Consider the following 26,496-nt stretch of genomic DNA (forward strand, 5'->3'; position numbering starts at 1 on the left):
CACTGCTTCTTTACCTGAACAGATCTGAATAATACTGAACACATTGTGCGATCACATTTACCTTGATGTGCTTGTTTACAGTGACACTTGAAGGACCACTTGAAACAATTAAATGCATTATTTTGACAATTAAGAGCAAGTGATTTGGTAATTAATCTCAAAAAGGTAAATTTGGCTAATCTGAGGGTTTATGGTAGGATAAGGACAAACTTTAGACGAACTCCCCACTCTGAAAGCCAAATGATAATTTTTTTGGGGATATGTAGTTTCTATCTTTGGTTTGGACCAAAAGTCTGCAGTATAGCTCTTCCAATGCCCAATTTGATACAAAAAGAAAGCTATTTGAAAGGGATGGAATTTAACATTTTGTACTGAATTATTTGTAGAGCATTATGATCATATCTATGCAGAAGTTTAAATTCTGGTCAACGCTGAACAAATATTTCCAAAGACATGAAGGTTAGGTGGACACTTACAAAGACATAACACGTACTGAAGTTGTGAAAAATCACTTCAGCCATCTCCGCTATGGTAAAGTGCTTGGACCAAAGCCTAGTGAGGAGGAATGTAACATTTTTCTATCCCACGAAACGAGTGCAAGAATAAATTCAAAATGCATCTTATCAATGCACAATTAACTTTGCTATTTCTCAGTTACTTTTTAAATCACTTCTCCCAATTAACTTACTGCAATGCAATTAACTACAACAGACAGCAATAAAAAAATACAAATTTTATTAGAAAAATCTACCATAAATCAAATGCTACAAATATTTATGAAAACTCCATGTCATGTTTCAGCAATATGGTCTGCCCATGTAAAGAAAACAGGTTTTTTTTGTACTTGGTCTATCAATTCATGTTTGATGGGGCCTTCAGTTTTATTTACAAAAGAATGCAAAGGCATAATTTTAAAGATTACCAGTGGATCAAAGAAAATCCACAGCACCAATGTTTTTGCAGTATCGAACAAATTATTAATTGTGCAATTAATATTACAGAATAAAATTTCACAGCAACAGATCCACTGAACTGTCATGTTCAATTATATATTAATAGAACTCTCTATCACATCTTTAAAAGTTTTAGATAGCTGCAGACCTTTGCAACAAGTGCACAGGGGAGCAACACAAAAACAAAAACCAAAACAAACAAAACAATAAATTACCTCTTGGCTTTTGATAAAATTACACAGAACTTCAAACAATGCTCCTGGAAACATGTCATCTTAAATAACACACTTATACAACGTCTGGTCATTTCTTTGCAATGTTTCAAAATACAATTAATAAAATACTTTTAAAGATGTGCTGGATGACTTAAAAAAAAAATCTTCATTTAGTTGCAAGTTCAGGTTGTTGAATACAGCAGTCAAATTTAGTAGCGACTGTAGAACTTGAGATTGTATTTTTTTCAACAACCTCTGGTTCTATCCCTCCAGCTCAACACTGATGGTTTGCTGGCCACTTTTCAGAAGTAGCACAGCAGACGTGTCTTAAACCATAGCGAGTGTTGATCAATTACAAGGAACTGAACAGCAGACAGGAGTACCAAAACAAATAACTCCCAAAAAGAAAAGTAATTTAATGAAGAATCAATAAAAAATTCTGTAAAATAAAACCTGAGTGCATTTTTGTAAAAATGGTTTTGCTACTGAATCGCTTCACATAATGGACTGTGAAAGTAAAGTTTTCAAAATTTGTTTCTACATTTCCATACAATAGGAAAAAAGCATTTCAGTATTTGGTATTGCTGCAGTTGGTCTACAATGTTTGCTTGCTGTCAACAGGAATAGACTGCGACATGACAGATACAACTGCAATCAGACACTGGCATACTTGCATCCTCAAACTCTAGGAAGTAGGCAATGTTTAACTTGCATCTGCAGTATCTAAATAACAAACACACATTTGATCTTTACTCAGTAGTATTATAGAGTCTCCGTTGGGATGCCAGTGCAATGACAAAACCTGGAAATTACCTGCAGAATGGACAACGGAATTCAGATGTTAGAAGACAGAAAGCAGAACTACAACTTAAAATCCTCACAAAAGCCAGTTCTGTTTCTGGCCATGAGTTAAGAAAATATGAATGCAATCCTCAAAGTGTTAGCCCTCAGTTTCTTTCACCATACCTTCAGCTGGAACTTGCACAGTTAGGCACCCAGCAGGAGACCAAAGATATACTTTATTGCTGCCAGTACAAACAGCAAGGCGGGCCCTGCATGGATCCCACTGGAAGGATTTCACTGCAGACAATTGCTCCAAGACCACACACTGCTTAAATTTCTGAGCATCCCATATCCACACAGTGTTTGGCATATTATCTAGAAGAAGAGAGAAGAAAGTGTGATAATTGAATGGTGCTTCTTATTCAGAAAATTAACTTGCTCTCCATTCTTCAGGATTTCATAACTCCCAAGTAACATCAGGAAACACAGCATAGATTTGGAGAGAAAGTAAGCACCAAAAATCCCAACATCAGTGATTAGTATATTGGATGTGGGCAAGGAGAAGTATCAAGTAGTCATTAGTAACAGCTGTGGGAGGGACTAGAGCCAAGCGTCACTGTATTAGCAACTGCATTTAACTACTTTTCCCTTAAAGAAGAGCCCAAACTTTGGAAATAGATATTCAACCAAACCGGTGTTAGCTGAAACAGTTTTGACATCAACAAGAGATTGTGTAGCTGAGCTCAGCTACACAAAGTGGAAAGCAACTGTTTAATAGAAGACAAGTGTTATCAGTATTTCACAAAATCTTAAGAAAGCATCTCTTCTTGTGAATTTGGTATGAAGATAAAAAGGAAAAAGATATGTACTTTTGTTACCATGTTTAATATGAATGGCAGACATTCATAGGAAATAGAACACTTACACAACTACCAAATAAAAAGAAGTGCAGCACAGAGGAGCAAGAGACTAGTCTGAAAAAAAAAACGCTGAAAACGATCTGATCAACAAAGTTGCTAGACTTCATAAACTCTACACATGAAGTTTCAAGCATAGTAACAACAACACTGAAATAAAAGGAGGCACAGTGGAATAGCCCAAGGATGATTCTGCTCGTCTTTCTTAGTAAGAGGTGCCTGGCCTCCACTTAGCTCCCACAGTGATGCTGCTAACTCAAACTTTTTCACCAGGGTACTGTTTCATGTATTCATTCTTTGGTGCGGTTCTCATCATACTGCCTGCAAGAATAGAACCAATCAAAATATAACCTTGAAAAACAAACTCAAACTCAATAGACTGCATAATGGACTGACGTTACGAGCCTATCTTTTAAACCACCACATTAGTCGTATTAATATACCATTTCTGGTTGCTAAGAAACGATTGTCAGGACTGAAGGCCAACATCCCAACACCTAATTTAGGATTCGCTCGATCTGGGTCAGGCTTTATCACAGGAACTTCAACTGGAGGCTGGCAAATCTCGTCTGAAACAGAAAGAATAAATCAATAAAGACAGAGTGCTAAAAAATAAAGTATCCCCTACAAAAACTACGCTACAAACTTCAATTTTTGTCCTGCGATCTTTAAAAGGCAGTATGACAAAATTCTTTTAAATCAGTCAGTCATGAAATGGAGGCTACTGAACATACATTTTTAACATATTAAAAATGTTCTCAACTAAACAGTGATAATTTAAGGTGGAATTACTTCATGTCCACAGGAATAAGGCATAGAATGCAAGTGCAAAAAGCAGCTAGTTAGCCATTTGATGTCACTTCCTTTCATTTTCAAGCTAGAAATAAAATGAATATATCATCCGTTCTGCTGAAATCATAGATCAGAAGATCATTTAACTACACGCCACCCGTAACATAAGGTTGTAAGAATATTCATTTATTCGAGGTGCAAACTCAGATACGAAAACAGGAGGAGTACTGGAGGTTGCTAATTCAACAAACTTCCTGCTTTGGTCTGCTCAAGGATGTGGCTGGCCAACTGCAGACTAATGGTATGCAAGTGGCTCACAGATGAGCTCAGCTGCAATTTTAAGTATGCAATCCTGGTGATCAACATCACAGATTAAACATTGGGAGCAGAGAAAGCGTGCTTTGCTGTGTGCTTGTTGTTCTAAAAGCGAGATCCTGTGGATGCTTAAATCTGAAATAAAAACAGAAAATGCTGGAGAATTTCAGCACGTCTAGCAGTATCTATACAGAAAGAGAAAGAGTTGATGGTACAAGCCCAAAAACATTTGTTCAGTACTCCAGTGTACATTGCCAATTGATTTGTGGTATAGTTCCACTTTAAATGCCATTCTAATATCTCTTTGGGTAGCTGGCATTTTCCGGATTGAGAAGTTTCCCCTATACCTATTAATTATTTACACAATATTGCATTCCATATTTTTACTATAATGCATCTCTTGTATAGATCATTCAATCTCTCTTCTCAGACTCATGACACTGTTGCATCATGATAAACATCACTGTTTCATTACTGTTATGATTCCAGCTGAAGGTACAACTGGATGAGTCAGATCCCACAATGAATCCTGGCCTGATAGATCATTTTAAAAATTTAATGTGGTGGCCATTCAGCAAAATATAAACACACAAGACTGAGCATCTTCTGCACAATAAAAGAGGTTCATTATACAAAAAGAAAGAAAACAATCTTTACGTTTAGAACACAGTTGGAAAGATCTTATAGCACACAGCATAACAAAGTCCCATTTATTCTCACACTTTCCAGTGGTTAAAATCTGGAGAAAATGTTTTTGTGTAATCAAGTCTTGATGTTTCACTCCATTTCTGTACTTGAACTCATGTCTTCTTACATCAATACTCAATCTTGGGGTAACCCATGCCCAGAGGTGGCACAAGATTGGCTGTCTGTGGATTTTTAGTTGCCATAAAATATGATGGAGAAGTTTTTTTAGCTGCAGTTTCTGAGTAACCTTGCTGAATTCATAAATAACGTGAGATCGTAATTTAGAATAATGGTAGCTCTGAGAATAAGACTAATCCCAAGGTAACAGAGGTCTTGTGAGCAAGTGTAAGGTTTTGCACTTTAGAAAAAGAATACAGGCATGGACCATTTTCTAAATGGTGAGAAAATTCGTAAAGCATAAGTACAAAGGGATCTGGGAGTGTTGGTCCAGGATTCTCTAAAAGTTAACTTGTAGGTAGAGTCCGTGATTAAGAAAGTGAATGTAATGTTGTCATTTATCTCAAGAGGGTTGGAATATAAAAGCAGTGATGTGCTTCTGAGACTTTATAAAGCTCTAGTTAGGCCCCATTTAGAATACTGCTGTGTCCAATTTTGGGCCCCACACCCAGGAAGGACATACTAGCCCTGGAGCGTGTCCAGCGGAGATTCACACGGATGATCCCTGGGATGGTAGGTTTAACGTATGATGAACAGCTAAGGATCCTGGGATCGTACATTAGAGTTTAGAAAGTTGAGGGAAGATCTAATAGAAACTTACAAGATAACGTATGGCTTAGAAGGGGTGGACGCTGGGAAGTTGTTTCCGGTGGGGGGGGGGGGGGATGACTAGGACCCGTGGGCACAGCTTTAAAATTAGAGGGGGTAAATTTAAAATGGAAATGAGATGACATTTCTTCAGCCAGAGAGTGGTGGGCTTGTGGAATTCATTGCCACGGAGTGCAGTGGAGGCCGGGATGTTAGATGCCTTTGAGGCAGAGATTAACAAATTCTTGATCTCAGAAGGAATCAAGGGCTACGGGGAGAGTGCAGGGAAGCGGAGTTGAAATGCCCAGCAGCCATGATTTAAATGGCGGAGTGGACTTGATGGGCCAAATAGCCTTACTTCCACTCCTATGTCTTATGGTCTTACGCAGAACAAAGATACTTACAAATTAATATACAGCAAGTTCTGTATGAACCCTCAGCTGCAGACGTCTGTAAGAGGCAGTCTGATAACAAACAACTTGAAATTTGTAGTTTAGCAAGAAATAAAAGTATGTTCTCACAAGAACAAAGACCAATGATAAGGTAAAATGAGAATGAGATTATATCTGTAAAACCTTAGGAGTTTAGACAAGCTTATTTAGTGGTGAAAGTGATAGAGTTTCAGTCTTATTAATGGAATTTGAACAGATGTTGTCTTATTAAGTAAGAGTTAGTGTAGAAATATTTATTGTCAGTAAATTTCATTTTAGAAGCAATGATGTTCTGTTTAAAACACACTTACAGATAGCATGTGAATAGAAATATCTATAGTTGCAGCTAGAAGATCGAGGGCTAGTGTTTACCAGACCATCCAAGGTCAGGTGGAATAGAAGCTGCTCACAATTCATTGGCTAAAGAATTCCAACATTGGTTGTAACTATATATGTATATAACTGACCTTATACTATGAATTTTAAAGCAAATGTTAGTAGGAATTAGCATCTTTTTCAATCTCCTGTGATTAGAATAATGGGAATAAAAGACAAGCAACAGAATTAGATAAGGATAGCAAGGAATTCAATGAATAACAGAATTCAATCAGAGCTTAGAAACATGAAAGTCTGGCAAACATCTGAGAAAAAGAATATAACTGTTTACATTAGAATGTAAATTAATGGGATATGTTGTAAGATACCAAGCACTGATGATAATGATATCTAGTAAATAGTAATGAGATCATGGGGAATCTAGAGCTGTCCATCATTGATCAGGTGTTTTATAGGATTGGATGCATAGGTTAGGGGATGGAACATTGACAACGTTTCATGTAATTATTGTAATTTGAAATGTATAAAAATACTGTATGGAGCTGGGGAAGCCAGAATGTCACTGACCTCTCCTCCAATCTGAGCTGTATTTAAGAGGGCAACTGGGCCCCATGTGAAAGCCAGATTCAGAGCAGTCTCTGGCCTCTGCCACATGTGTGGTAACAGAAGTCTAAATAAAGGTCGCTTGTACTGCTGAATACAGAACTGGAGACCCCTTTTTGACATCTCTCCCCATTAACTGGTGGTGAAAGCAGGGCACTATACCAGTTCATTATTGACAAATGTGGACCCAAATTGGGGAGTATGTTTAATACTATCACCATTTAGGTAGAGGGCAAACACCATAGTCGATCCTTGCTAAAAGATACAGTACAAAAAGAACTAAGAGGGAGAAGAAAGTTGTGCTGTGTCCATTAGACAAATCAATAGACCTACGCTGCACAGGAAGGGGCTGAGCCCCACAGCAAAGGGGTTGCCAAGGTGGAAATCTTGCCAGGAAGGCATAAGACCATGGCAGCCAGTAAAAGTCTGGAAGGGATCATGTCTAAGGGCAAAGGAAAAATAATATGGTGCCCAGCGGGGTTTTTGGTAGAAAATGTACTGGATTGCAATCAGAAGCTAAATCGTGAACAGCCAGACGCTCCAGTTCCAGAGCAGAAAGCTTGGTGGAAACAACAAGGAAAAGATAAATATGAGACGGTGGTTTTAAGAGAAGCAATAAGGCAACTGCTATATAGAACTGTAGTTTTTTTTGATATGGCAAAGAAAATCTCAAAATCTCTAAAAAGACAACAAACTACATAATCTCAAAGCCATCTATTTAACGAGTAAAAGGGTCGTCCATCCTCTATAGTAGGGCAATGACAAGTATAAATGGGTTGCTGCATCCTTTCCCTTCAATACTTACATTTACTCTCTGAACTAAATAAAGAGCTTTTCTCAGTTAGAATTGGAGGAAAGGACATGTCTTCACCACCCAGACGTTGGCGACTTTCTACCTCCTTATAGATAACCTGTAGACGGAAAGTGGTTCTCATATTTGTAGATGTCTCATATTGGATTTCTTTAGCCAATCACTGCACAAAGCAATAAAATACAAAGCACATACTTGAGTAATAAATGATTTTGTGTAAAAGCCAATACCTGATCTGGCCAAAAAAATTCCAATTCTTTCTACTCACTACCTCTCACTGCCTCGCCCACTTCCCTTTCCTGACTATCTCCACTCAGTCTTCTCTCCTGAAGCCTCACCATGGGCAGTATAGTGGCTCAGTGGTTAGCAGTGCTGCCTCAGTGCCAGGGACCTGGGTTCAAATCCACTGCTGAGCAAGTGTGTGTGGAGTTTGCACATTCTCCCAGTGTCTGCGTGGGTTTCCTCCAGGTGCTCCAGTTTCCTCCCATAGTCCAAAGATGTGCGAGCTAGGTGGATTGGCCATGCTAAATTGCCCATAGCATTCAGGGACGTATAGGTTAACGGGGGTCAGGTCCGAATGGGAGGCTGAGAGGTTCAGTGTGGACTTGTTGGGCCAAACAGCCTGTTTCCACACTGTAGGGAAGTTTATGGATTCTATGAATGAGGGCTCAGGAGACTTTAAAATGCATCAGAAATTTTAAAAAATACCATTGAGGCAATGAGAAGAATTTTTCAGCAATTCATATAATTATTTTTAGCTCACCAATGAGGACGTCACAAGCTTCAAAATCTCCCCTCCCTCCGCTGCATCCCCAAACCAGCACAGCTCGTCCCTGCCTCCCTAACCTATTCTTCCTCTCACCTATCCCCTCCTCCCACCTCAAGCTGCACCCCCATTTCCTTTCTAACCTCATCCTGCCCTCTTAACTTGTCCGTCCTCCCCAGACTGAACTATCTTCTCCCTACCTACGCTCAACCTCTAATAGCTCCAACCCTGCCTCTTTAACTTGTCTGTCTCCTCTCCACCTATCTTCTCCTCTATCCATCTTCAATCCGCGTCCCCTCCTCTTCTTACGTATTTCAGAACCCTCTACCCTTTCCCCATTTTTGATGAAGTGTCTAGGCCTGAAAAGTCAGTTTTTGTACTCCTAGGACGTTGCTTGGCCTGCAGTGTTCATCCAGCTCTACACCTTGTTACCTTGGATTCTCCAGCATCTGCAGTTCCCATTATCTCTTATATAACCAAATGCAATCATATTACACCATCAACATTACAAGCAATAAGCAGATTAAATATCATTCCTTGCTGGTGTTGGTAATAGAACAAATCTTAGTCAAAGCAACAGGAAAAATCTCCACTCTTCTTTGGATTGTATTGTGCAATGCTCAAAATATGCAGGGTGCAGGTGAATTCACCTCAAAAGTCTCCAAAAAAGCAGGAAGCTTCTATCACAGAGGCAAACAGAAAAAAGTTTTCCCCGCAAGGAAAATGGCCAGAATTTGAGAGCTGCACTTCTAATCACAGGTTGGCTTGCTCTTGCAGAAGGTATGAACCTACCAGCAGCAAACACAGAAGAGAAACAGACTGTGATTGGAAGAGCAGCAAGAATGAGGGGTTGTAGCCACGAGCAAGGCTGTTGGATTGTAGTGATGGTGTCAGGGGAAGTGGCACTGTTGAGGCTGGAGGCCATAAGTAACAAGCAAGAAAATCTCAAATCCATTTATGACAACAGATTCCCTCAGCCACCCCACCTTAACAGCCTGCTCCATCCCCAGGCCTCCAGTACAGCATTAGATGATCTCCCTAGAATGTGCACTCAAGCCTTCATATGCATTCAAGATATGGCCAAATTTAAACCAAAGGCAGACAAGATGAAACCCCGACTTCAAACAACCTCCTCTCCCCTTGAAACGAATTACTCCTACTTACACTTTTTGGATCTCTGATGGTTGGGAGATGTTCCAATTCCACGAGCTTCCTCCAAGTCACATGGTTTAGGATTCTTACCTAGTTAAGTGTTTAGATCATTTCAATTTTACTCCAAAACAAATATCATTTAAAATATTCCACAAATAATTAGTGCCAAAACACACAAAAGGCTTTCATCACTAACAAAAAATGTCTCCAGTGGGATTTTAAACACTAATTTATGAAGCAGCATCCCATGGCTATAGGTCATTAGGAGTTGCATCAGATAATTTATCAAAACGCATAAGCTCCTTAAAATATGGCTTAGAGGTAAATTTGAATTAAAAACAAAAGTACCTAGAAGAAAACATTTTTCAGGTTTGCAGTTATGTTCTCTTTCAGATACTGTTCGAATCTGCTTTTAAAAATATTCAATATTAAAAAGAAGCACTCATTAAAAAACTTTTTATTATCTTGGATTCTCCAGCATCTGCAGTTCCCATTATCACTCAGACAAAACAAAAAGAGTAGTTGATAGTAAATCAGGGAAAGAAGAAAGCTGGATAATAAAATGTGAGGCTGGATGAACACAGCAGGCCCAGCAGCATCTCCGGAGCACAAAAGCTGACGTTTCGGGCCTAGACGCTTCATCAGAGAGGGGGATGGGGTGAGGGTTCTGGAATAAATAGGGAGACGGACAGGTCAAGGAGGTGGGATGAGGTTAGTAGGTAGGAGTTGGAGGTGCGGCTTGGGGTGGGAGGAAGGGATGGGTGAGAGGAAGAACAGGTTAGGGAGGCAGAGACAGGTTGGACTGGTTTTGGGATGCAGTGGGTGGAGGGGAAGAGCTGGGCTGGTTGTGTGGTGCAGTGGGGGGAGGGGACAAACTGGGCTGGTTTTGGGATGCGGTGGGGGAAGGGGAGATTTTGAAGCTGGTGAAGTCCACATTGATACCATTGGGCTGCAGAGTTCCCAAGCGGAATATGAGTTGCTGTTCCTGCAACCTTCGGGTGGCATCATTGTGGCACTGCAGGAGGCCCATGATGGACATGTCATCTAAAGAATGGGAGGGGGAGTGGAAATGGTTTGCGACTGGGAGGTGCAGTTGTTTATTGTGAACTGAGCGGAGGTGTTCTGCAAAGCGGTCCCAAAGCCTCCGCTTGGTTTCCCCAATGTAGAGGGAGCCACACTGGGTACAGTGGATGCAGTATACCACATTGGCAGATGTGCAGGTGAACCTCTGCTTAATGTGGAAAGTCATCTTGGGGCCTGGGATAGGGGAGAGGGAGGTGGTGTGGGGGCAAGTGTAGCATTTCCTGCGGTTGCAGGGGAAGGTGCCGGGTGTGTTGGGGTTGGAGGGCAGTGTGGAGCGAACAAGGGAGTCACGGAGAGAGTGGACTCTCCGGAAAGCAGACAGGGCTGGGGATGGAAAAATGTCTTGGGTGGTGGAGTCGGATTGTAGATGGTATAAGTGTCGGAGGATGATGCGTTGTATCCGGAGGTTGGTGGGGTGGTGTGTGAGAACGAGGGGGATCCTCTTTGGGCGGTTGTGGCAGGGGCGGGGTGTGAGGGATGTGTTGCGGGAAATGCGGGAGACGCGGTCAAGGGCGTTCTCGATCACTGTGGGGGGAAAGTTGCGGTCCTTGAAGAACTTGGACATCTGAGATGTGCGGGAGTGGATGCCTCATCGTGGGAGCAGATGCGGTGGAGGTGGAGGAATTGGGAATAGGGGATGGAATTTTTGCAGGAGGGTGGGTGGGAGGAGGTGTATTCTAGGTAGCTGTGGGAGTCGGTGGGCATGAAATGGACCTGCCAGATGCAAACCATTTCCACTCTCCCTCCCATTCTTTAGATGACATGTCCATCATGGGCCTCCTGCAGTGCCACAATGATGCCACCCGAAGGTTGCAGGAACAGCAACTCATATTCCGCTTGGGAACCCTGCAGCCCAATGGTATCAATGTGGACTTCACCAGCTTCAAAATCTCCCCTTCCCCCACCGCATCCCAAAACCAGCCCAGTTCGTCCCCTCCCCCCACTGCACCACACAACCAGCCCAGCTCTTCCCCTCCACCCACTGCATCCCAAAACCAGTCCAACCTGTCTCTGCCTCCCTAACCTGTTCTTCCTCTCACCCATCCCTTCCTCCCACCCCAAGCCGCACCTCCATCTCCTACCTACTCACCTCATCCCACCTCCTTGACCTGTCCGTCTTCCCTGGACTGACCTATCCCCTCCCTACCTATACTCTCCTCTCCACCTATCTTCTGTTGTCTCCATCTTCGGTCCGCCTCCCCTCTCTCCCTATTTATTCCAGAACCCTCACCCCATCCCCCTCTCTGATGAAGGGTCTAGGCCTGAAACGTCAGCTTTTGTGCTCCTGAGATGCTGATGTGCCTGCTGTGTTCATCCAGCCTCACATTTTATTATCTTGGATTCTCCAGCATCTGCAGTTCCCATTATCAAAGAAGAAAGCTGATAATGGGGACAATGAGTAGGTGTAAATAGGTTGGATGTGCTGAAAGCAGTCCATGTCATGACAGGCCTGGGACGTGGAACTGGGCAGAAGGGCTTAGGTGGTGATCAGGCTCCACATTATTGAACTTGATAATTGAGTCCTGATAGCTGCAGGATCCCCAAGCTGAAAATTAGATGCTGTTCTTCGAGCTAGGATCGGGTCTCACTGCAGCACTGCAGCAGGCCTGAGACAGAAATGTTGGCCGGGGAGCATGGTCAGGTGTTGAAGTGGCAGGTAATTGGAAGCTTGGGGTCATTTTTAAGGACAGATGTAAAACAGACATGTGGGAAGTGTTCACCTCCTTTATTTGTTACAGTAAATGAATTGAAATCCTCTTTCAATGCTGAAAACTGAGGCAATTTTATAGAAGATTACAAGATTGCAAATAGTGTAAAGATAAATTTGGACAATCACTAAATTTAACTGCTACAGAAATGCAGAGACTCAGGAAAGCAAACATGCATTTATAAAGTGTCCATTATGCCCACAGGGTATCTGTAGCACTTTTCTAAAATTCAGTAGGAAACACAGAAACTAATTTTCACACAGCAGGCTGTCGCAAACAGCAATGCGATAATGAGCAAGTCATATGTTTTTTGTGATATTTGTTGAGGGATAAATATTAGCCTGGATGCTGGGGATGAATTTCCTGCTCTTTTTGAAAGGGTGCTTGTAATCTTTTTGTCCACCTGAGGATCTAGACAGGCCCTTGGTTTAACATCTCATCCAAATACTTTCCCACACTGCCTTGATTTTTTGTACTTGGGTCGTAATGTGGGAATTGAACTAACTATCTTCTGAAATTGCAATCGAGAATGATATTAACAGAGCTAAAATTGGCACTGATTCAAAACGGTGAAAAATAATTAAGACTAATAATGCCGTCTGGGCTGTGCAACTATGCCATTCTCATAAAATGATGCATTCATGTTTCCTGCAACTGGGCTCATACTTCATGCATGTATAAACTGGCCTTTAGTACATGTATACGTTCAAAGCACTGACATGATACGGCACCATTTATTTTCTCCGCTGTGAAGCCATATATGTCCCTGTAATTAATGACTGTCACAATCTTCACCCCATAAAAATGCACAGCTTAGTAAATGATGGAAAAGCATGTGGGGGGGGTGGCGCAGTGGCTAAATGACATAGTCATGATCCTAAACTATAAAATACTGACCCCAAAGGGCCAATGTAAATTGTCAAAATCCTTATCTTCAAAAAAAAAGGCCTTCTTAGTACATGCTTTTCAAAATGCATCAAGTTAATCGCAGTACAAATCCATGTAATTTTTCAAAAACGCTGGATCAAATGGCAGAAGCATCATACACGTGCGAAGTCTGTGTTTGAACTGATTACAGCCAGCAAAATTTCAGGTACAAAAATCAGAAAGTGTTGGTGCTTTGAAGATCCTGGTTTGCGACTGGGAGGTGCAGTTGTTCATTGCGAACCGAGCGGAGGTGTTCTGCAAAGCGGTCCCCAAGCCTCCGCTTGGTTTCCCCAATGTAGAGGTACCCACACCGGGTACAGTGGATGCAGTATACCACATTGGCAGATGTGCAGGTGAACCTCTGCAATAACAGTGTTTATAAGGCCAAGAAACCAAACATTTCTCAAAACAGGTTCTAAGTGATCTTAATGGATAAATAAGCTTTGTAATTTCAAACTAGTTTGCACAATGATATCAATTATAGTTAAGACCAGAAATTTACATTGCTCAGACATCTGGCTTGCATGATTCTAGCACTTATGATGCACAGTTGTTTGCACACCAGCAGCACTTTTTTTTTAAGAAAACATGCGGTATTCTTTTTAAAATAAAAGGGCCTAAGCATAGCATTTTGTGACATGACAATGCCTTTTGTAAAAACTTTCAAACATAGCAGCAAACCTGTGTACTCTCCGTGACTCCCTTGTTCGCTCCACACTGCCCTCCAACCCCACCACACCCGGCACCTTCCCCTGCAACCACAGGAAATGCTACACTTGCCCCCACACCTCCTCCCTCACCCCCATCCCAGGCCCCAAGATGACTTTCCACATTAAGCAGAGGTTCACCTGCACATCTGCCGATGTGGTATACTGCATCCAATGTACCCGGTGTGGCTTCCTCTACATTGGGGAAACCAAAGCGGAGGCTTGGCGACCGCTTTGCAGAACACCTCCGCTCGGTTCGCAACGAACAACTGCACCTCCCAGTCGCAAACCATTTCCACTCCCCCTCCCATTCTTTAGATGACATGTCCATCATGGGCCTCCTGCAGTGCCACAATGATGCAACCCGAAGGTTGCAGGAACAGCAACTATTCCGCTTGGGAACCCTGCAGCCCAATGGTATCAATGTGGACTTCACCAGCTTCAAAATCTCCCCTTCCCCCACCGCATCCCAAAACCAGCCCAGTTTGTCCCCTCCCCCCACTGCACCACACAACCAGCCCAGCTCTTCCCCTCCACCCACTGCATCCCAAAACCAGTCCAACCTGTCTCTGCCTCCCTAACCTGTTCTTCCTCTCACCCATCCCTTCCTCCCACCCCAAGCCACACCTCCATCTCCTACCTACTGGCCTCATCCCGCCTCATTGACCTGTCAGTCTTCCCTGGACTGACCTATCCCATCCCTACCTATCTTCTTTTCTCTCCATCTTCGGTCTGCCTCCCCCTATTTATTCCAGAACCCTCACCCCATCCCCCTCTCTGATGAAGGCCCGAAACGTCAGCTTTTGTGCTCCTGAGATGCTGCTGGGCCTGCTGTGTTTATCCAGCCTCACATTTCATTATCTTGGATTCTCCAACATCTGCAGTTCCCATTATCACTTTCATATACAGGTAGTCTCCACGTTATGAACAGGTTCTGCTTCAAGTACATTCCTAAGTCATAAGTATGATTCAACGTTCACATCTTCATGTCTAAGATCCTTAAAATTAGTTATCGGATCTCGTTCATAAATACGAGAATTCATAAATTAGATTTTGTAAGCTGAAGACTACCTGTAGTTAGCTTTACTGACCTTGCAGCCACTCCAAGGTTCTGTGCAAGGCAGTGTCAGCATGCCAATCATGGCAGTGACTCTGGTTCAAGGTGTTGCTATTGGTCATTGACCTCTCAGTCCCATGCAGCGAAGAAGGAAATTAGAGGGAACACTATCTGCAGGAATATTTTTCCTTGGGTAAGGAGATCAGAACTGCATGCAATACTCCAAACATTGTCTCACTGGCATTCTGTAGTTGACATCTTTACTCCTATATTCAAATCCTCTTTTAGGGAATACCGAGAACACATTCCTTAATTGTTTATTATACGTGCATGTTAACTTGCACTGAACCATGAATAAGGTCAAAGTTCATTTGAAGTTCAATACTTCAAATCTTCTATTTAAGAAATATTCTATTTCAATTTTTCATATAAATGTGATTGACCTCAACTTCACCATACCGTATTCCATCTACTAAACCTTTGCCCATCAAATTACCCTTTCCAAATCCCCTTGAAGCATCTTTGCACAGTCCTCCACTCACTCCCATTGAACTCTTTCTCCTTCATCACCAAACCTGTAAATATTACACTTGATCTCCACTCAATTCATTCATATGGATTGTGAACAGATGAGGCTTAAGCAGTAGTCCTCATATCCCACCACTTGACACACATTCCCCTACTCTACCTTTTCTTCCTTCCGCAGGGACCAGTTCCTTTAGGATACTGTGGTCCACTCCTCCCCCACTCCCAAGATCTCCCTACCCACCATGGTACCTCCCCATGCAATCGCAGGTGTAATAGCTGCCCATTTACTTCCTCCTCACTATCCAAGGCCCTAGGCACACCTTCCAGATAAAGCAGCTGTTCACCTGCACTTCACTCAATCTAGTCTACTACATTTTCTGCTCACAATATGGTCTCCTCCATATTGGGGAGATGAAGCGCAGACTGCACGATTGCTTTCCAGAACACGTGCACTCTGGCTGTAAAAATTACCGAGCCTTCAGCTGCCTGCTATTTCAACACACCACTGTATTCCCTGGCTAATATCTGTCTCAGGCTTACTACAGTGCACCAGTCAAACTCAGCGTAAACTAGAAGAACATCACCTCACTTTCCACTTGGAAATTCTGCAATTTTCTGGCCTCAATACTGAGTACAACAATTTTAGGGCCTGAGTACCTTCTCCCATATCCTTACCCCAACCCCATACACCAGGTTGTGCCCTCACATTTGTCAACTGACAATGGGCTGTTCTGTCACTAACTATCCCCATTAGCAGCAATTATGTCTCCCAGGCCAACCTTCACTCATTCCTTTGTTTACCCAAGATAACAAAGTGTGAAGCTGGATGAACTTTGTTATCTTGGATTCTCTAGCACCTGCAGTCCACATTATCTCTGATCACAATTTTAACCCCTTTGTTTACCCAACTGTTTTTCTCCTTCTCTGGGCTTCATCTCCAGCTATCATTTACTTCTTTCCTCACCCCCAACCCTTTGTCTTACATATATACCATCCTTTTCCAAGCAACAATCAGTTCTGAATGGTCACTGGTTCCAAAACATTTAAGTCTGCTTTCTCTCTACAGATGCTGTCAGACTGCTGAGTTTTTCCAGGAATTTCTAATTATGGTCCTGGTGTTATCCATTAGTCCCAGCCTACCAACCTGAAAATGACCCTTTTATTCCTACTCCAATTCCTATCTGCTCAGCAGTTCTTGATCCCTACAAGTATATTCCCCACAATCCTGTCCTAATATTCTTTCTAAAGCCTCTCATGTGGAACTTATCAAAAGCCTTCTGAAAATCTAAAGATGCCATACCCATAGATTCTCCTTTACATATTCTACAATATACCTCCTCAAAAAGACACCAACAGGCTTGCTGAAATCAATTTCCCTTTCATAAATTCCTAGGCTCAACCTGATCTTTACCTTATTTTCCAAATGTTCTTTAGTCACATTCTTTTGTCGCATTTCCCCCATGAATAACATTAGATTAACAGCCTATCATTTCCCATTTCCATTTCTTCTTTAAATAGGGAGGTTACGTTTGTTACCTTCTCAATCTGCATGTACCATTTCAGAGCCTATAGAATTTTGAAAGATGAACATCCAGTACATCTAGTCACTTCTTTCATCAAGGTGAAATGTGAATGTAGACGATCAGGTCCTGGCATATTTCTCTACTTCATGTCCCAATAATTTCTCTCGCTTTTTATTATACCAATATTGATATCGTCAGTTCATTACTTATACTCATCTAGATTTTTCATTACTCTGAGGAGTGTTTTAGTATTTTCCTCCACAATAACAAGAAAGAATGAATGTTTAGCTTCTCTACCACTTCCTTATTCCCAACTATAAAATTCTTTTAACTCTGCTTGTAACTGATCCTCACATTTGATTTTGTGAATCTTTTCCTTTCCTTTGTACATGCTTATAGAAATCTATACACTCAAATTTCATGTTTCTTGCTGGTTGATGCTCATATTCTATTTTGCCTTGCTTAATTTTTTCCATTGTCCTCTGCAGAATTCTAAAACTCTTACCATCTTCAGACTTGCGCTTTCTTTGGCTATTTTATGCATCTCTTCCTTAGATGTAATACAGTCCTCAATTTCTTCCATTAGCCATGGTTAAAACACTTTCCTTGCTGGATTTTTGTCCAATTGTTGTTTTGTTGTGAAGTATGCACGAGTTATTGAAATTTTAGTCATTGCCCGTCTATTGCCATGCTTTTGTTCAAAGTTTCTCAATCCACTATAACCGATTTTCTCCTCATACCTTCATTGTTTCCTTTGTTTAAATTGAAGATCCTTTTCTCTCATTGAACCAGATCACTTTCAAACTTAATGTAAAATACTATAGTCACTTTTTTCCTACATCAGCTCTTTAAAAAGATTAATCAGTTTTTTTCATTGCACAATACTAGAACTATAAATAGTCCAATCCTTAAGTGATTCCTAAGCATACTGCTCAAGGAAACCATTGAAAATAAAACAAAGAAATAGCTGGTTCGCAAGTATCTTCTTCAACTCCACCCATTTATGCTCTTGTGAAGCACAGTGGACACGTTCCCACATTAAATGTTGTTACGTAAATTGGCTTTTTTGTGTGGAGCTTTTCCTGAAACTTTATTTCCCTAACAGTTTTAACTGATTCTTGTCCAAGTTTGATACTTTATTTCGCTGAGTCAGGTCTTATCTCTTACCTTTTCATCATAACTCCCAATGGCCAAAAATTGGCTGCTTGGACTCCATGCCACAGATTTCACACCAAGAGACCACTCATATGCACTGTAGGTGGACAGGAGACGTCCATCCAGTGAATAAAGTAGAATTTTATACTGGAAGAAACAGAAAAAGCTAAATATTAAGGGAAAGGAAGGGGTTAAAAAAAATTGTTCCAGAAATTAGCGTTCGATTAGAATGTGCAGAAATAACAGGCATCCGTATAACATTGAGAATAATATAAAGATCCCCTCAAGGAAAATCAAAGCTGATATCATTGAGAAATCTTCACACTCGGGTCCCTAATCTTTGGCATCAACCCACAATTAGTGTTAAAAAGAAAAATAAATCTTGCAACTACACAGCAGCATTTTTCACATCTTCGGGGCACCCAAGCATCTTGCAAACAACTAATATCTCAAACATAGTTACTATTGTACCTTAGAAAATTTGGCAGCAAATGCACACACAGAAGTCTTACAAACAGTAGCAACATAAAACAAATTGTGGTAATTAAACAATGACAGTGCAGGAATAAATGTTGGCAAGGACACCAGGAGAATGTCTCTATAAAAATCATGCCGTGATATCCACGAGTGGGTAAATGAAGCCTTGGTTCAAGTATGTCAAATATAGAGCAGCATTTCCACAAAACTATAGTGATTCATCAACAGATTATGTGCTTCAATTTCTGGATTTAGAGCCTGAACTCTCAACCTTTTTGTTCAAAGCGGAGTGGGACTAGATGGGAGCCAGTCTATTTTTATGCACATTCCACATACTAAACATCACAAAATTTTAACTTCAAATTTTTCACTTGAGCAAAGAGCCATAGAACTCATTTGGTACAGTAGCCAAACTTGTCAATCAAGCACCTTGAACTCTAAATTTACTTGGACAAAATTAACTTATAAAGATCTTCAAAGCTGCACTGTCCCTTCTTGAGAGCCATCACTCACCTCCAAACAAGAATCCCATACTGCCAGCACACAGCCGTTAGGTGACCATTCGATACCAGCCAGGTCTTGGGTCTCAGTCTCAAAATGCTGAACAAATTATGCAGAGGATTACGAATGGAAGATCAAATTAAATTTTATAAAAGCTGACTTTAGATTATAAATAGCAAATGTATTCCAGATGATTTAAAGGATTACCAAAAAGCTAATACATGACGACAAACATTACTTAGAGTACAAATAAACAAGAATTTTGGGCATTGCTACACAAAGGTGCTATGAGGTTACTTCAGAGGAATGCAAATAAAATTCTGAATGGACAATGCAGCAGGTTGCATGGTTGCTTAAATAATCTCTCTCTTCTGGGACAGGGTTGAAATCCAGATCAGATGAATGGCATACAAACCACACAATTCCTGGAACGTTCAGATTCATAGTGAAGCACTGATGACTAGGAAAGGAACTGTATATTTCCTATTGATGCAACAGGAATCACAGAATCTCTACGATGCAGAAGCAGGCCATTTGGTTCATCGAGTCCACAGTGACCCATCAAAGAGCATCCCCAACCCTGTCCCTGTAACCCTGCATTTTCCATAGGTAGCCTGCACATCCCTGAACATTGTGGGCAATTTCGCATGGTCAATCCATCTAACCTACACATCTCTGCACTGTGGGAGGAACCCATGCAGAAGTGGAGAAAATTTGCAAACTCCACACAGACAGTCACCCAAGGGTGGAATCAAACCTAGTCCTTGGCACTGAGTCATTAGTGCTTACCACCGAGCGGAGTAACATCCAGAAGTTGATTAACTTAAGAGTAAGATGTAAAAAAGCTTTAACCTCCACAGAGCCAATTCTTAATGCAATTCAGACTGCTCAATGCAGGCACGCAGTACAAAAAAAAAGAGAAGGAAGATGCAAAAGTTCAATCCCTTCACTTCAGTGAGTGTATTAAATGTTCTCATGTCTGGGAATATCAGCAATGCAGATTTGGACTAATAGCATTTCATGGGCATTACATACTTTTGAAGTTCTTTAAATACATCATGATTTCAATAACAAGATTCAGAACAGCACGCACAGTACTGGGTCATACCACTCTAGATATGGAAACATGTGTTGTTTTGTTGAATGCATAAAGCTTAAAAGTTACCCTCAACAGCTGCCACTCACTGCACACAAAGATACTGATGTGATCCTTGCAGTCTCGTCTTTCTGCCAGTGCCATGTAGTGCCCATTTTTGGTGAAATCCATCCCTGAGGACACAAAGAAACATTATTGTGGAGTATTTAAAAAGATTGTCAATCCCCTTAGGATATAAAAGTTACACCAGGAATTCCATCCTACACAAAAGTTCTGCCATTGAAAAATTTTTCTAAATAAACAAAACATTCAAATACTTAAGTGTAGCCTCTAATTTTATTCCACTCCTGGCAACACAAACACACTTCCGCAGGCACAATAATGCTGAAATTTCACTCAAACGACAACTCTAAATATGTAAGGTTCAGCAATGAGGGGGGCAATTTTAGTTTAGTGCTTCGCCCTGCAAGGAACTGTTGAATTGGCTGCCCACTTTATATTTTATCTCATTTTATTTTCCCCAGTGCAAGTGTAAAATATGTAGCAATCCTGTTTGCTGCCTAACTGACAATTATCAAGTCTGCAATTTATCAAGACTTGGAGAACATCAAAAGCAAGCCCACTTATGTTGTCTCCCACTTTCTGGGCAGAGGTCACCAAGGATCTTGCCCAATTTCTCTATTCTCTCAGAGCAGCATTGAAGCCATATATAGTATTCCACCTACAACCTAGGCCTCAGATTAGCTAACTGTACACCTCAGGTTCAGCTCAAAAATGAGGAGTTCATTTTCCTTTTTGGACTGGCAGTCAAAAATCAGCATTGTTTTAACTAAACTCCAGGAGACTAACTGGCAATGCTAAAGCAATTCAAAACTATTCAGAAAAACTATGCCTTGTAGTCTGCTTAAAATTCGAGTCTCAATCAAAAATATTAAGCATACCACACAATATGAACAGAACATTCGGATGCAGATGCTGCTTTTAAGTCTCTAAAGGAGATAATAAGTGTCTTGTTCAGAACTAGTACATAAATTCTCATCCATGAGGACCTAACTGTTCTTCAAAGTGACTCAAACCCAATCTTGAATCCAGCCTGAGAACACATTTGCATTCAGCATAACTCAGTTCACAGCATGACTAGGGTAGGAATAGGGCCAGTCAAAGACAGAAGTGAGAAGTTGTGTGTGGACCCTGTGGAGATTGGAGAGGTGCTAAATGACTATTTTTCATCTGTTTTCACTGAGGAACAGGAGAATATTGTAGAGGAGATGACAGAGTTACGGGCTACTAGAATTGAAAGGATTAAAGTTAGTAAGGAGGTGGTGTTATCAATTCTAGAAGGTGTGAAGGTAGATAAATCCCCTAGGCCGGATGGGATTTTTCCAAGGATTGTCTGGGAAGCCAGGGAGGAGGCGGCGGAGCCTTTGGCCTTGATCTTCGAGTCCTTATTGTCTACAGGTTTAGTACCAGAGGACTGGAGGATTGCAAATGTTGTGCCCTTGTTCAAGTAGCACAGTAGGGATGACCCAGGTAATCATAGATCTGTGAGCCTTACGTCTGTTGTAGGCGAAGTTTTGGAAAGGATTATAAGAGATAGGATTTATAATCATCTAGCAAGCAACAATTTGATTGGAGATAGTCAGCATGGATTCGTCAAGGGCAGGTCGTGTCTCATAAACCTCAATGAGTTTTTTGAGAAGGTGACCAAGCATGTGGATGAGGGAGGGCAGTTGATGTGGTGTACATGGACTTCAGTAAAGCCTTTGATAAGGTTCCACATGGTAGGTTATTGGAGAAAATACAGAGGCACGGGATTGAGGGAGATTTAGCAGTTTGGATTAAAAACTGGCTTTCTGTAAGAAGGCAACGAGTGGTGGTTGATGGAAAATATTCAGCCTGGAGTCAGGTCACTAGTGATGTGCCTCAAGGGTCTGTTTTGGGACCACTGCTGTTTGTCATTTTTATAACCGACTTGGACGCAGGCATAGGTGGACGGGTTAGTAAGTTTGTAGATGACACTGAAGTCGGTGGAGTGGTGGTCAGTGTGGAAGAATGTTGCAGGTTGCAGAGAGACTTGGATAAACTGCAGAATTGGGCTGAAAGGTTACAAATGGGAGTTTAATACGGATAAACATGAGGCGATTTACTTTGGGAGGAATAATAGGAAGGCAGAATACCGGGTCAATGGAAAGATTCTTCGTAGTGTGGATGTGCAGAGGGATCTTGGTGACCATGTATATAGATCCCTAAAAGTTGCCACCCAGGTTGATAATGCTGTTAAGGCGGCTTACGGTGTGTTAGGTTTTATTGGTAGAGGGATTGAGTTCCGGAGCCGTGATGTCATGCTGCAACTGTACAAAACGCCAGTGCGGCCTCCTTTGGAATATTGCTTGCAGTTCTGGTCGCCCCATTACAAGAAGGATGTGGAAGCATTGGAAAAGGTGCAGAGGAGATTTACCAGGATGTTGCCTGGTCTGGAGCGCAGGCCCTACGAAAAGCTGAGACTCTTGGGTCTGTTCTCATTGGAGAGAAGGCGGCTAAGAGGGGATTTAATAGAGACATACAAGATGATCAGAGGATTAGATAGGGTGGACAGTGACAGTCTTTTTCCGAGGATGATGACTTCAGCTTGTACAAGAGGGCATAGCTACAAATTAAGGGGTGATAGATTTAAGACAGATGTCAGAGGCAGGTTCTTTACTCAGAGTGGTAAGGGCGTGGAACACCCTGCCTGCCAATGTAGTTAACTCAGGCACATCAGGAGCATTTAAACAGTCCTTGGATAAGCATATGGATGATGATGGGATAGTGTAGGGGGGAGGGGCTTAGATTAGTTCACAGATCGGCGCAACATCGAGGGCCGAAGGGCCTGTTCTGCGCTGTATTGTTCTACGTTCTATTACCAGGTAATACTTGATTAGGAGTCGTAACATCAATTCCTGAAAATCGAAGTGGACTTGATGAGGTGATTCATGATCTTTGCCATGAATCAGGCATTTTGCACAAGCACAATTATTTCTCAGAATCTATCTTAAAAGACTTCCACCACATCAGTCCACTATGAATCAGTAAAGACAGCACATGTGGGTTTGGAAGGTGCTGTCTGAGAATCTTTGTTGAATTTCTGCAGTGCATCTTGCAGACAGTACATACTGCTGCTACTGAGCATGTGTGTTGGAGGGAGTGGATGCTTGTCAATGTAGAGCCAATCGAGTGAGCTGCTTTGTCCAAGATGGTGTCAAGCTTCTTGAGTGTTTTTGGGCCTACACCCATCCATTCAACTGGGGAGTATTCCATCACACTGCTGACTTGTGCCTTATAGGTGGAGGACAGGTTCTGGGGAGTCTGGAGGCGAGTTACTTGATGCAATATTGCTAGCCTCTGGCCTGCTCTGTAGTCACTGTATTTAAGTGGCAAGTCCAGTAGGGTTTCTGGTCAACGGGAACCCCAAGAATGTTGACACTGGGGATTCAGTGGTGGTAACACCATTGAATGTCATGGGGCAATGATCACATTGCCTCTTATTGGTGTTGGTCATAGCCTGGCATTTGTGTGGCGTGAACATTACTTACCACTTGTCATTCCAAGTCTGGATATTGTCCAGATCTTGTTGTATATGAATGTACCCTGAGGAACTCTTGATGAGATATCCTGGAGCAGAAATAACCGACCTCCAACAACCACAACCTTATGTGTCAGGTATGACTCTGAACAGTAGAGAGCTTGCCCTGATACTCACTGATTCCAATATTGCTAGGGCTCCTTAATGCCACATTCAGTCAAATGCAGCCTTGATGTCAAGGGCTGTCACTCTCACCTGACCACTAGAATTCAGCTTTTTTATTCCAGTGCTGAAGCCAAGGCTGTAATGAGGTCGGGAGCTGACTACTGATTCAGATACCATTGAATAAAATCACACTATAAGAATTCAACTTAGCTTAAAACAAATCTGGAAACAAAAAGCTGGTAATAGTAGATACAAATATTAAGCTTTCATGAAACCTCAACTGGCTCGCTGATATTTCAGGGAGAAAAAAAAGTCATCTTCTCCAATCTGTGATTTTAATACCACTTAACGTAGCAGACTCTTAACTGGTTTATGAAGTAGTCGATCTAGCCACTCTGTTGCACCAAAACTAGGATAAACACTAAACAGAAGTAAAGCAAGCACTGTAGTTCATTTTTACAAGTATAGAACTGTAAAGCAATACTTATTTTTAAACCTGTACAGATCTTTTTATTAGACCAGACCAATGCTAAACACAGTTCTGATCTCTTTACTGTAAAACAGTTGTAGGGTTGGCAAAGGTGCAAAACAGATTCAAAGCTTGATATCAAAACTGAGAGGACATACTTGTTAAAAGGGCTAGATTGGGTAGAGGTTGTGACCACGTTTCCAGCTGTGGTCAGTCCAAACCTTGAGAGCATAGCTTTAAGATAATAACAATGGAACTTAGGAGCAAAATCTTTACCTAAAGAATGGAAAGACCAATTAAATTAAAGCCACAGAGGAAAACAGCAAAGATGCCTTTAACAGGAAGCTAGCTAATCACTTGAGAGAAGAAAGAATAGTAGGATATACAGAGACAGTAGACAAAGAGGTGTGACATGAGGCTTCTGTGAAGCATTAATGCTGGCGAACACCAGCTGGGCTTATTTCCATGATGTAAGCAATATGTTATTGCACACAATCGCTTACAACCAGGTTCTACTCATTTATCTTCTAAAAGCCAAAACTTCTCATCCTCTACCTTATCCTTGTCAATTCTAGCACTTAACCAGCCTCCAGATGAGATACAGCTCAGCCTAAACAGGTAGGTGCTCAACTTCTTCTCCCTTACGGAAACCTTCTAAAAGTCAGCCTGGTTAAGATCAAAGTTGAAAAAAGGAAACAACAGTTAATCCTATGGAGTAACAAAAACATAAGTTGCTGGAAAAGTTTGACAGGTCTGGCAGCACAGTTCACTGGACCCAAAACATTAACTCTGATTTTTCTTCACAGATGCTGCCAGACCTGCTGAGCTTTTCCAGCAACTTATGTTTTTGTTCCTGATTTACAGCATCTGCAGTTCTCTTGGTTTTTAATCCTATGAAAATTCCATTTATAGTGATGTGGCCCAGTAGGATTGTGTGCATTCTGAGGCAATAGGTTTCAAGTTTTATTCTTTTTCTCAACAGGTCTCATTCAGCAAACATCTTTGTTAGGCCCACAAAACAAAATGGGCCAGAGACTATTGGCCAAGTAGTAGCAAAACTAATGATGGCAAAAGATTGCAGATATAAACAGAATCAATCATTGGTTTACAACATGTCTTTCTATTCAAACTTAAAATTATCCTTCAAAAGAAGATCACTCATCCACTTACCATGCTGACAGGTCTTGGGATACTTTATATAAGATACTGATTTTGTGCACAATGACCAGACAGTGATCCTCAGCTGTTGAGAGAAATAAACATTTATTATTTTATTAGAAGCATAGGATGTTGGAACACAGACTCCAAACCAGACATCAGAAATTAATTCATCCAATCCTGTAGTCTACACTTCCAAACTAAATAAATCTCTCAACAGCTGAAATTACAAGAACCGGATGCAAGAACATAATTTACAGCACCCAACTTATTAAACTATTAACCTCAAGTTTGATCAAAATGTAACAAATTTTAAAATAAAAAACACCAGTCCATTCATGTCAAGACCTTTTATAATGCCAGCCATTTCTCTTAAGTCAAGCAGGCCAACTTTCAAGCCCTTCTATAAAGTTTGTTACTGCTCATTGAAGTTCATCATTTGCAACAAGTTCATAAAATCATAAAGGATAGGCAGTGTGAATTTAGCTTCCCAAACAGTTCATCAGGCAAAGGTATGGTTTGGAGTCAAATTCGTTCAAGAATACCAGATATGACTTAGGCAGAATTAACTGGAAAAGAAGAAAGGCTGCTTAAATTAAGTAAACTTGGGAATAGGGAAAGGGAAAAGAAAAGAAAAGCAGAGAACTGGCTAGAGCTTCTGCTCAGTAATGACCTAGCAATGCCGTGCAAAAAAGTATATTTCCAAACATTAGGTCAAGACAGCATGAAAATTGGTTATGATGCTCATCCATAGATGATACACATTCTTGAAGTATAACCATTCAGCAAAAATGTCAGTGCAAAGTTCAAATAGATCAGCTGATCAAGGAACAGAGAACAAATAGATGAAGAT

At 41.2% G+C, this 26,496-nt stretch overlaps 1 protein-coding gene across 2 annotated transcripts in view; it reads right to left on the minus strand.

Annotated features, from left to right (window-relative positions):
• Positions 1-757: 757 nt before the first annotated feature.
• Positions 758-26,496, minus strand: part of wrap73 (WD repeat containing, antisense to TP73) — a 36,261-nt gene continuing 10,522 nt past the window's right edge. Inside the window, exons 4-12 of one of the 2 annotated variants that reach the window (XM_048561690.2) lie at positions 25,656-25,728; positions 20,359-20,462; positions 19,206-19,292; positions 18,228-18,362; positions 9,539-9,616; positions 7,603-7,708; positions 3,312-3,437; positions 2,135-2,326; positions 758-1,981 (exon numbers count right to left, since the gene is read on the minus strand). In XM_048561690.2, coding sequence (XP_048417647.1) covers positions 1,872-1,981; positions 2,135-2,326; positions 3,312-3,437; positions 7,603-7,708; positions 9,539-9,616; positions 18,228-18,362; positions 19,206-19,292; positions 20,359-20,462; positions 25,656-25,728 — 1,011 coding nt within the window. In that variant the 3' untranslated portion in view covers positions 758-1,871. Of the gene's footprint in view, positions 1,982-2,134; positions 3,190-3,311; positions 3,438-7,602; positions 7,709-9,538; positions 9,617-18,227; positions 18,363-19,205; positions 19,293-20,358; positions 20,463-25,655; positions 25,729-26,496 lie in introns of those variants that run through there. The other variant, XM_048561691.2, reaches the window with a different exon arrangement.

This window comes from Stegostoma tigrinum, chromosome 28, assembly GCF_030684315.1.
Source record: "Stegostoma tigrinum isolate sSteTig4 chromosome 28, sSteTig4.hap1, whole genome shotgun sequence".
In the NCBI taxonomy this organism is placed as follows: Eukaryota; Metazoa; Chordata; class Chondrichthyes; order Orectolobiformes; family Stegostomatidae; genus Stegostoma; species Stegostoma tigrinum.